General features: G+C 40.8%; 1 protein-coding gene across 5 annotated transcripts in view; it reads left to right on the top strand.

The window, feature by feature from the left end:
* rapgef6 (Rap guanine nucleotide exchange factor 6) overlaps window positions 1–12,552 on the top strand; it is a 260,059-nt gene that overhangs the window by 102,961 nt on the left and 144,546 nt on the right. For all 5 annotated transcript variants that reach the window (XM_008104747.3, XM_008104745.3, XM_008104746.3 and 2 more), the window contains exon 6: window positions 6,892–7,035. In XM_008104747.3, the coding sequence (XP_008102954.2) occupies window positions 6,892–7,035 (144 nt within the window). The remainder of the gene's footprint in view (window positions 1–6,891; window positions 7,036–12,552) is intronic.

The raw sequence follows: 12,552 nt of genomic DNA, 5'->3' as shown, positions 1-12,552 counted from the left end.
CAAGTCCTTCTCGGACATATGGCATCTACGGTGCTGGTCACCCCCTTTGCCAGACTACGCCTCAGACCTCTGCAAAGGTGGTTCATAGACAATTTCAAACCATTTCACCACTCCAGTTCGAGATTCCTCTCGATACCTTCTCATGTCTGCCGGTCCCTTCTTTGGTGGGAGTCTCCAGCCAATGTGTGCAAAGGTCTACCATTCCACCCTGCTCTCCCGTCATTCACCATAATCACTGACTCACCCAACTACGCCTGGGAAGCTCACATGGACGGCCTCACCATCCTGGACCTCTGGTCTCCTCTTGAGAGGAACAATCATATAAACTTCTTGGAACTCCTCACCATCTTCAAGGCCTTGAGGGCCTTTGCCCGCTTAATCCTCCACAAGATTGTTCTCATTCAAACGGACAACACAATGGTGGTGTTCTACATCAACAAGCAGGACAGCACCAGTTTGAGAAAGCTGATGTTTCTCTCCACCCGCATCTGGCAGTTGTGCATAGCCCATGAAGTCTCCCTACTGGCGCTCCATCTCCCAGGCCCCCAGAATGGCCTAGCCGATGCCCTTAGCACAGCTACCTCGATACGGGGCGAGACTTCCTCCGGCGTCGCTTCCTGGATGTCTCAGGGACGCCTTCCTCTTGGACTGGTCGATGGAACCGCTCTATCTGTTCCCTCCCTTCCCTCTGAGGGTGTTAGAGAGACTCCTCCTTGCCTCAATTACGACGATTCTGATAGCCCTGGCATGGCCACGACAACCGTGGTATCTGGCTCTCCAAAGGGACCTTTCACTCCCTTCCGTCCCTACCTCATCTTCTGTCCAGGCAGAACGACTAAATCCTCCAACCCAACATCCCTTCTCTCCATCTCACTGCTTGGAGGATTCTCACCTAAGCTCGCTCCATCCCGACCTTCAAAGAGTTCTTTGCACAGCTCACAAACCGGCCACGACCCAGGCCTATGCCTACAAGATCTCTCGGTTTCGTGCCTCCCTTCGATCCTGAGACATTGACACTTTCCCGACCTCGGTACCGGAGGTCCTGGATTTCCTGCTCTCCCTCGCAGAGCGAAGGCTGTCTCTCGCCTCTATGAAATCCTATTTGGCTGCCTTGTCTTGGTGCTTTCAATGCCATGGTCGGCTGTCCCTGTTTGGCGACCATCTCATTAAAACCTTCCTAAAGGGCTACAATAATCTTTGTCCACCGACACAGCCACCGACGCCTGGTTGGAGCCTTGAACTCGTGTTTTCGCAGCTCACATCTTCCCCGTTCAAGCCGCTGGCAACAATAGACCTTCACTTACTCTCATGGAATGTGGCCTTCTTGGTCGCTATCACCTCGGCCCGTAGGCCTTCAGAGTTGGCAGCCCTCAGAGTGGACGAACCTTACCTTCGTCCGGACATCACCTTTCTTCCTAAGGTGGTCTCTGCCTTTCACTTAAATCAGGACATTGTGCTCCTGGCCTTTTCCCCTAAACCTTCTTTTCCGCTTGAGCGGAGACTTCACCTTCTGGATGTAAGGAGGGCTCTCCTATTTTATAGAGATCGAACTAGGGCAATGCGCAAGACACCGAGACTCTTTGTCGCTTATGCCCCGGATAAGTTGGGTAACCCAATCTTCTCTCAGAGACTCTTCCACTGGATCACGCACGCCATTGAACTTGCTTTCTTACTGGCTAAGTGCCCTCCTCCTCCCTCGATCCGCCTGAGGTCGACAAGAGGCCTCTCTACCTTGACTGCCTTTCTCAGGGGCATCCTCCTTGACTCTATTTGCAAGGCAGCTATTTGGTCAAACCCCTTAACATTTTTCTCTCACTATAGAATGGACTCTGTGGCCCAAAAGGACTGTGCTTTCGCCAGGTCTGTTTTGTCCTCTTGCTTGGCCTAGGGGTCATTGCCTTTTTTCCAAAAAAAAAGGAGAGAAAGAGAGGGAGGGACACGATTGATGCCACACCTGACGTTATTGTTTGTATAACAAGCTTTATTTCTCCTCCTTCATAATGTTTGCATAATTACATTACGTAAACGCTGCTCACATTGTTCCTTCCCCTGCAACGATTTATACTATTTGAGGTCTGTTACCCCTTGGTCCTATTTTAGGGACAAGCTACACCTTATCTTGTCTCCCGTTTGAAATACTGTTTTATTTCACTTGCCTCAGACTTATCCAATTGGTGGGGGATACATTTGACATTGTTGTGTCTTACATTATATGCACTCGGTCTATGTTGACCTCGTTTTTTGCATTGTGCCTTATTCCTGCTCTTTGTGTATCCTAATAAATATGGGGTTTGGACATTCAACTCGTCGTCGGGTTTGCTCTGTCCCACCGTCCTGGACCTCAGTTTGCTAGTCTCCATTAGTGTGCATTCACAGCGTACACGAAGAAAAAGGTCAGGTTGCTTACCTGTAACCATGTTTCTTCGAGTGTACTCTGTGAATTCACACAAACCCGCCCTTCCATCCCCACTGGCAAACCTCTCCCTTTCTCATTGCCTTTGCGGCACAGGAACTGGAGAGCGGACGCCCAGGGCTACCTTATATGCCCTGCGGGGAGACGGGTGTGGCTACTGCCAAAATTCAAACTTTTAGCTTGGAAGAGTTTTCCATTGGAGCCTGCGCAGGCGCAGCCTTCTCCATTAGTCTGAATTCACAGAGTATATTCGAAGAAACATGGTTACAAGTAAGCAACCTGACCTTAGTGCCTTCCTAATTCTTCAGTTTGATTTGAAAGCTATAAACTCTGCTTAGATGTAGCCTTTGGGACTGATTGACTCCAGCTGTTTTTTTTAAATAGTTGTTCCTTTTTATATTGCAGCATAACCATGCAGTTATGTAGTAGACCACCAGGGCTGATACAGCATGATAAACTTTTTGAAATATTTTAACAGAAACGAAAAATAGTAATCATAGTTGCTTTTAGTTGTCTATATTTCTTCTTTGTGGTTTCCCTGAATCACATAACTTGGTTATACTGCGCCAGAGCAATACCCTAATGGAATTTCAAAAAGCTTTAGCAGTTTGAATTGTGGCGGTAATCCCACCCCCTCTCCCTCAGGAGTAAAGGTGGTGACTCGCTGGCAGGTTCCTCAGTTCTTTTTCATTTGCTGCTGGAGTTGGGAGCTCTTTGGATCAAATATCTTTAGCTTCCACTGCATGCTTTTGCAGTTCTCCATGACCATCCATGTCGGGGGCACTGCCATCTTTTTCATTAATGCACACTGCCCTAAAGTTCTCCTTGAAGGAAGCCACTAGAGCTTGCTCTGTGAGAAGCACCCAAGGCACCCTCTTTCACTGGTACCCCCTACCCCGGGAAAGGCATATGAATGAAGCAGGATTCAAAGAGAAAAGGAGGCAAAAAGTAGGAAGGATACTTATCCTCAACCATCCACATTATCCTCTGATAATGAATCTTCCCCTCCACCGTTGGTCGCTTCCTCTCGAGTTTCCAGAGCCAGTAAATCACTGTCACTGACGCAGACATCTCCCTTACCACCTCTACCCATGGAACTTTCAGAACTTGTGGTCCCGGATTTCCCTCACCGCTTGGTCGAGGCAGTGGTCATTACTGTCTCTTCCAACTCCTAAAGCACTATCCGCATCATGCCATCACCAACTATTTCAAATCCAATAAGGGTCCCCTGGTTTGATGGAGGCCACTCCTCAAAAAGGGCGCTAGACCACTCAACTGGCCCAGGAATCCTTACATACAGCCAACCCTTCTCACCACAGATGGTTACCAACACCAGTGGACAAAGAATCCCCTGTGGCTCCACAATGGCGAAACTGGCACCATAGACATCAAATCCCTCCCCAACATCGATTCACAGCCAATCCACCCACTCTGACCATGAATCTGATGTGGAATCTATTGCATCCCTTCTATTGTTTGGGATTGACATCTCTCCATAACCAAATGTATCCAATATTGAGCCCCCATTCTCAACTGACAACGCCAAGGCTTTCGTGGACCAAGTTCTGAGGATAGCGACAGTCCTAGGGCTGCAGTGGATGACCCAGTGTTCTGGGGGGTCCAAAGCTAGACCCCACCTACAACCTTGCTACCATTCCTTCCATACATATTCAAGGTATTGAAGGCTTCATGTCAAACTCCATCAACCATCCCACCAACCTCAAAGAAAATTGAAGCTTGATATCAAGTAGATGACACTGCAAGCTTCCATCACCTGCTCCGCCCCGAACTACAAAGGCAAAAAGTTTGACTCCATCAGGAGAAAATTATACTCTGCTGCTTCCCTACTAGCCCATATAGGCAACTATGAGGCTTAAATATGAAGTAGACATTTGGGAGAAGGCAGCCCCCTTCCTTGCAAAACCTTCAGAGGAGGACCACTCAGCTCTCTCTATACTCAGTCAAGAAGCCATTTCCTGCGCATGCCATCAGACGCAGATGGCAAACACACAGAAGACATGATTGGAAAACTTTTTGCCATTCAATGAAAGCAGGCTTTTCAATGCAGGAACTGACAAAAAAATTGAAGAACAAAATCTGGCTACCAGTTTTTAAAAACTCTAAAAACAGGACACTAATTAAAGTCCAACACTTTGAAAATATGCAACATCAGGGCCAACTAACACCTCCCAACAAAGGATTCCCCCAGGCCTTGAATCAGCCAGGCATTGAATCTGCAAGGCCATCAAATACTAATCAAGGTGATTAATTGCAACATTCATACTTTCTTCCAGCAGACAAGAGTTCTTTCTTCCACCCTGCACATTCCACAAATATATAAACCTCACTAGCCTAGTTTCCAATATACCTCACAGCCTCTGAGGTTGCCTGCCATAGATGTGGGCGAAACGTCAGGAGAGAATATTTCTAGAACATGGCCATACAGCCCAAAAAAGTCACAGCAACCCAGTGATTCTGGCCATGAAAGCCTTCTATAACACATTGAACATCTTCAAATACCCGAATGTGAAATGGTCTCCTGCACAAACATTTTTCTGTATAAATACTGTTCATGGTTTATTGTTAATAGCACAGAAACCTTTTAAAGTTCATTGCACTATATTATGTGTTGAGACCTCTCTTCTTATGCACTTTAGTTTATATGAGTTTCACTAATATGGTTCTTTAATAAAAGTTCACTGGTTTACCTTCAACTGACTAATGTGGCATTTACTTCAGTTTGTTAGTACTCCTCCAGTACTTCAGTTTGCTAGTCTCTAGTTGTGTGATTCATGGAGACCACGAAAAAGGATAGGTTGCTTACCTGTAACTGTATTTCTTCAAGTGGTCAACCATGAATTCACACAACCCTGTCCTTTCTCTCTTCTGGGCCATGGTACTTTCCTCTAAGACTGCAAATGTGACCATGGAAATGAGGAGCCTCCCAATGATCGGGAACCTTTATGCTCGGGAGAGAGGGGGTGAAGTGACTGCCAAAATCCAAACCACTAAAGGTTTTGGAAATTCCCTTTAGGGTACTGTGTAGGTACAGTATAACCCAGTTGTGAGAATTCACACGTGACTACTCGAAGAAACACAGTTATAGATAAGCAGCCTGCCCTTATTGCTACTTTCCTGATTCTTGACACATTTCAGCCAGTTGCAGTGACGGTTATCATATTTAGGCCATATTTAGTTTCCTTCACAAACACCTTTTGCACATATTTGAGTTTCTGCATGGACAATTTTGTCAGTTTTTGTTTATATACACGTCTCTGTCTCCACTGTTTCCTGCAGAGATTCAAAAGGACATGTGAAGATAGGGCTTGCTTTTTATAGTGTAAAGACACAATGAGAGAGGGGGAAATGGCATGGGCAGCCTGAATTAATATAGCTTAAAACAGCTCTAAAAAACTTGAATTGACAGAGTTTGTTTGCAGGTAAGACTTTAATAAGATCTTAGTTTATTGACCATTTTGACCTCTTTTTAAAATTTGCTTTATACTTGCAAAATACTGAAATAGTGAGTGGTGAATGGCTCATGAATTGTGTATGGTGAGCTGTATTCATGCTCATAAGTTTGAATGACTAATAGTACAGTTTAAATTGAAAAATATCTTGTGTTTTTTGTTAAAAATAATTTTTGTTTTAGGCATGTTGTTTAGCAACTGTTTGAAAGAAAATGGTATTTGCAATAAGTAATAACACCAATATGTAGTGATAACGCTAGTGTCTTTTATGCTGTAGCTATATACTACCCTGTTTCCCTGAAAATAAAACATCCCCAGAAAGTAAGACCTAGTAGAGGTTTTGCTGAATTGCTAAATATAAGGCCTCCCCCGAAAGGAAGACCTAGCAAAGTTTTTGTTTGGAAGCATGCCCATCAAACAGAACACCAGAGCGTTCAGGATCAATAAATGTATGTACCATATACATGGAAATAATGGTAGTAATAAGAAATTCTTGATAGGATTCACAGTTTGTCTGGTTATGCTGGTTTATGATGACAACTACTGTACAGTATATAATAAATGTTCTTTTTTTGTTCAACAATAAATGTGAATTCTTCTTCATGGAAAAATAAGACATCCCCTGAAAATAAGACCTAGAGCATCTTTGGGAGCAAAAATTAATATAAGACACTGTCTTATTTTTGGGGAAACACGGTATTCTGTTTTTAATATGGTATCTGAGTATAGTGAACAGTTTTTATAGCTGGCTAAGTAGTATTGCATAGCTTTTTTCTTTCTTTCTCAAATGCTGTTTCCAGGAAGGAAGCTGTGGCCTCCCAGCTCATTATAACAACTTCATCGAAGGCGTAAAGCTCCAGGTTCAGAAACTTGCATAACTTGCCTTATGGCGATCTCTCATTCCTAGTTCATGTTGTGCCTGTCCTCATGAGTTTTTCAAAATTGCATAGACTTTCAGTGATATGGAGAAATTGGATGTTTAATCAAGATCCTGAACATGTATTTCAGGTGGATAACTCAAAAGAGAATGAGGACAATATTCTGCAAAGGGAACTGCCCCTCCGTCAATCTCGAAGGAGGTTTAGGAAGATTAATCAGCGAGGAGAACGTCAGACCATCACCGATAACGTGGATGTTAGCAGCTATCTTTCAGTGAGTTTACCTCCCATATTTTTATGTATTTGCATCACCTATGCCAGTTTTGGATACTTGGTGCACATATTTGTCTTTCTATGGGGCTGAAGTGAAATGATAGATAATATTGAAAGTTGTTCTCGTAGGATTTGGAAGTACAGTAGATGGCTGTTTTGATACTTAAAATAATGGTTCTTGTTCTATGCTAACAGGCACCTATGAATAAGCCACTTGTCTGTGTTTCTCAACTGTGTTGCCTAAGTTAAGCTTAAGATTTTAGCCTTACCCTAACAAAAGTGCAAGTACAAAGATAACTTAATTCTGAATATCAGAAGGTATGTCTTCAAGCTGCTGGGAATGATGACATTTGGAAAGGCTTTTTAAAAAATGAACTCTCTTTTTAAAATGAACTCTCTGTTAAATGTGTACAGTTCCTGTTGTTTGCCATCCATCAGAGCAGACATGTTGTTAAAATTCCTCTTGCTAGCTGCAGATAAATTACTGAGGAATGCTGGAATTACCTCCTCCTTCCGTGAATATTTCTCCAGTTGCCTATAGTCTCACTGCAGTTATGTTTCAAATATTTTAGAAGTATTTAAAAGGTGTAGTTTCTGCAAGTCCACTGGCATAGATTTTTAGGAGGAGGGAGTTTCATAAACACAGCCACTGTAAATAGTTTTTGTTAAATTGTCCTGGGTAGAAATTTTTATGTTTGTGGTGACTCTGCTGAATAGCTTCTATTTCTACTATGTTCCAATTTAATATTTGCTCCTGCTGCAAGATTGTATGAGCAAAGATGTTTCTTAAGATGACTTGGTTCTGACCATTTTTGCTTTATTTATTTATTTATTTACAGTATTTATATTCCACCCTTCTTACCCCGAAGGGGACTCAGGGCGGATCACAATGAACACATACAAGGCAAACATTCAATGCCATATGAATATAGAGACAGAGACAGAGACAGACACAAAGGCAATTTAACCTTTTCCAGCTTCCTGAGGGTATGCTCGATTCCGGCCACAGGGGGAGCAACTGCTTCATCATCCACTGTGATGCCGACTTCCTCATTCCAAATGTTGCTGGATGATTTTTATGGTGTTGTAAATTAGTTAAATTAGCCTCCCCACATATAAGTGGTACCTAAATTTCCTACTTGATAGATGCAACTTTCTTTCGGGTTGCTTAGGTCAACAACGAGCAGGGATATTTTTTATTTTAATGATCGTGTGCTTATTCCGCCACAGGCTTATCAGCACTTTAAATTGGGTCTGGACATAGATTGCTAATTTTTTTTAAAAATAATCTTTATTGAAAATTTTCTATCAGTGTAAAATCCAAAATCAAAATTAAAAAGAAAAAAAGGGAAAGAGACAAAGAAAATGGAAAAAAAGAGAGAGAGAAAAAAAAGAAAAAATAGAAAAGGGGAAAAGAAAAGAATTTTCCCTGGTCTTGACTTCCAGTCATCTTCCTTGAAGTTTCTAGCCTTTTCCTTCTTAGTTTTATTTTTACAGGCATTTCTTCCTAGAGCAGTGGTTCTCAACCTGTGAGTCCCCAGATGTTTTGGCCTTCGATTCTCAGAAAAACTGGTAAACTGGCTGGGATTTCTGAGAGTTGTAGGCCAAAACTCCTGGGGACCCACAGGTTGAGAACCTAGAGAGCATTTTATTTACTTGATCTGGGGTATAACTGAGGTGTCTTCTCTGGGTAGAGCTGTAGCTGTTGAAATGTAATATCATATAGTCAAGACCCCATTTCCAAACAGGAGGTTAGCAAACAGTCCAAACTAAAAAATCCAGCCAAGAGGAATAACACTAGGGAAGCTAATAGTCTGTTCCAAGATCCAGAGTTGATTTCAATAAAATCTAGAATCCGGGGTTAATCCAAAAATCCAAATGCCAGGGTCTAAGAGATAGTGCAAAGTTCACAACACCAGAGTTCCCCGATAACCCAAGGTCACAGCTCCAAACACTGAAGTTGCTGCCAGCAACAATGTGCCACTCTTGGGCACCTTTTATGCTAACTTCTCAGGTGTTGCCTATTGATAATTCGTTTTTCTGCTCACCCGGAGGACCTTCACAAGTCTAAAAGAGCCGGAATGTTTTGCCCTTCCTCTGCCTGCTCAAATGAACTTGCATATACTTAATCTGTAGGCTGAGAAGTGGTAACTTCCTCCACAGGCTCAGCTGAGGAAGCTGCTGGGCACTGCTGGGCTCCAGCTCAAATGCTGGCTTTTCAAACATCACCTCCTCATCTGAGCTATCCACAACATATAATGAAGATGGGGAAAACTTTTAAAAATATGCTACTGATGATTTCTTCTTAATTTGTTTCCGTGAACCTGAGATAGGTTAAAATCAATCTTCCATCTTCTGCCCACCATTTCTGATTGTTCATTTTGTTATCACCTCCTTCTTCCTCCTTGCTCTGCTGTCAGCCAGCTGTTTAGTTGCATTCATCTTAATTTGTGGTATGATTTCCATGCTTTCTCTCTGATTTAACTGTCATTCACCTGCCTATATATTTTATGCTATGTCTTCCATTAAAACATGTTGCCAGCTTAATTCCCAAACTCAGTATTGTTTTCACTTTCTGGCTACCCTAGGGAATAATCCAGTATTCATATCAAATACTTAATTTCACACTTTTTAATTGGGTAAAATTTAGCATTTTCTCAATCAGCTATACTGGATTGACCTTGGTTAAACAGCTGGGGCTACAGAACATTGAACTTCCACTAGACCCCCATTATTTTTTTCTAGGCCCCCAGTGTTTCTAAGATGCTTATTCTCACATCATTGATATATGTTTAGAAAGAGTAATTTAGTCCTTAAAACAAGTCTTTTTAATTTTACCTATTGAATGAATTAGGTTCAATATAGATAATTTGTTTCTTGTTATGAAAGTTCTAGGACAATATACTGTTTGAAATATCGTATTCTTAATTTAAGCATGTGGAATGAATAATATACTTAGATATTCAAATTAAATTTATCTAGTATTTAGGATTACTTAACTACAGGAAAATACATATATATTTACTTTTTGTTAAAAAATATGAAAACATTTCTTAGTACTGTTTTTAAAATCTGGTATATTTTAAGATAACAAGATTTAGGGGAATTAGTAAAATTTGTTAGTAGAAATAGGAAAAGCAATGAAATCCTAACATTCATTAGGGATTGTATTGTAAATATTTACATTATTTTCAAGGACTGTAGTGATCAAAGATAATACATATTAAGGAATTTTTATTCTTTGATAATGCAGTATTTACTGCATAAAGGTTGTGCTCTGAGTGTCTTTAGCTCCAAGGTGTGATTTGCCATTTATTTGTAATTCTTTCTCCTCACTGGAATTTAACTTTTTTAATACCTATTTTATATACCTATGTACCTGGGGTCGCATAAAAATTTCTTGAACTAAAAGGGCTCACTGTTGCAAAAGTTTAAGAAGCCCTGATCTTGAACACTTGGCAGTTTGGACCAAATTAAGTGGTGTACTTTCTGATACTTCAGCTGGAATCATACAGCTCCATTGTTTTGTGAACCCTGGAAATCCCGTCTCAGGAGGACTAAGAAATCAACCAAATAAAAGTTTCTGGTCCCTGAAAAGCCATGGCAGGAGAGGGAGGATAAGAAAGTAATTCTGCTACTGTTGCATTTCAAAGCATATTAGTAAATCTTGACCATTGGATCTATTTGGTTCAGGAAATACAATTATGCTAGGTTTGAAGAAGGCAAATAGGAGAAGTTATTTCCTCCTTTCATAATACTAGATCCTAAAATCTCCAATGGAGGCTGAATTTTGGGATATTCAGAACAGATATATGGAAGTATGTCACATAGTGTATTCTGAATTCACTGCTCTAGAATTCAGCGATGGCTGCTAGTGTGTACTATTTTTTTAAAATGTTAGATGAATTAATGGATGATAGTGGTTGGAGTTATAATGAATGTATCCCAGACATTGTAATCATGGCATCTTCTAGATATTGTTCAATTCCCAGTGTTCCTCACTGTTGTTTATCCTGGCTAGAGCTACTGGGACGTGGAGAACAATAATATTTGAATGGCTACATGAATCCCAGCCCTACTGATTATTATCTCTAAAATCAGAGAATAGGAAAAAGGAAGTGGGCAAGCATAAGACAGGAAACTATTCCATTTTTAAAAAAAATAAACTGGCAACTGCTTCACAGTTTATTTCAAATGGTTACAAGAGACTGGAGCTGAAATCACAGCTTCAGTGTACAAGCACTTTCTTTAAAAACATTCCGTTTTCAAATGCCTGGGAGTAAGCTCTGAGAAGGCCCTTTATTTCAAATATACATAAATACACATAGATGCAGTATTTCTGTGGAGCACTTGACCAACACATAAAAAGAGTCTTTGGCTCCTGCTGTAGTTGCCCAGGCTTCAATAACTGATTTCTAAACTTTTACCTACATAAGTTTTTGTTAAGTTATTCAGGTTCCCAATCTTGAATGCCTTACTTTTAGAATTACCATTTGAAAAGAACAGTTGCCTAACTTTATCATCAATGTAAGAAGAAAACCTGTGAAAAGTGTTAGAACATTCTTCTCCCTAGTAGCTTTGTTAGCTCTCCAGAACTCCTCTTATCCATCTCTGTTATCTGACCTGTTTTTTACTTTGTTTATGCCAGGATCAACAGTTTAATAAATATTTATGTTTAATTTTGCTTTTTATGGAGAAACTAAGCAAATATGTTTTGCAGTTGTTGAATCTCTTATTTGTGGTTTGCATTAATGCTGCACTAAGATGATTTTAACCTTGTTAAGGCAAGAAAGCCATGACTGTGGTGAATTAATTTCCTGAACAGTCTAGGAGTAGCAATATACTTCTGTATGCCATCTCTGAACTTGCAATTTACTGCTTCATTTGCTACCTTACTACTGGCAGAAAAAAAGATGTTTGTTCTTGATACATATGGAGTTACAATGCATTGGATTGGAATGCTGCAAAATGTTGCAGTAGAATATATTTTAGGTCTCATTTTGACAGGAGTGCTGTGCATGAGGAGAAAGATTCAATTTTTGTTTCATGTCTTGTGACCTGGTTTGGTGGGATGTGTGGAGGACTGATAGTCATATCTGTTATAGAGTTCTGCAAAATGATGTTGTCAACTATTACGAGAAGCTGCTTCTTGGACTAAATGCCAGATTACTGACTAAAAGGGAGCATAACAGGCTTAAAATGGCATCCATAGAAACAGCATGAAAAACTAGACAGGGTATGCTCACTGGCAACTTGAAAAGGAATTGCTTGTTTTGATTTCTGGCTTATATCACTGTAAAGTACCACAGCATTTATTTAGCCTTTACTACTGCTCACTAACAAGATACTGTCTATTCTAAACTAGTATTACTCATGCATGTTCTTAATTAATTAGGAAACTTTCTGCATGCCTGAGGCGGCATCAAAATCAAAGCCATGTTCAGCTGATTGAATATGCATAAGTGTAGTCTGCTATTTTTTTCCTTTGAAACATGTTTGTTACTATACAGTGCAGGTG

This window comes from Anolis carolinensis, chromosome 2 (assembly GCF_035594765.1).
Source record: "Anolis carolinensis isolate JA03-04 chromosome 2, rAnoCar3.1.pri, whole genome shotgun sequence".
In the NCBI taxonomy this organism is placed as follows: domain Eukaryota; kingdom Metazoa; phylum Chordata; class Lepidosauria; order Squamata; family Dactyloidae; genus Anolis; species Anolis carolinensis.
Note: the sequence above shows the minus strand (reverse complement) of the source record. Positions and strands in the feature narration are given on the sequence as shown.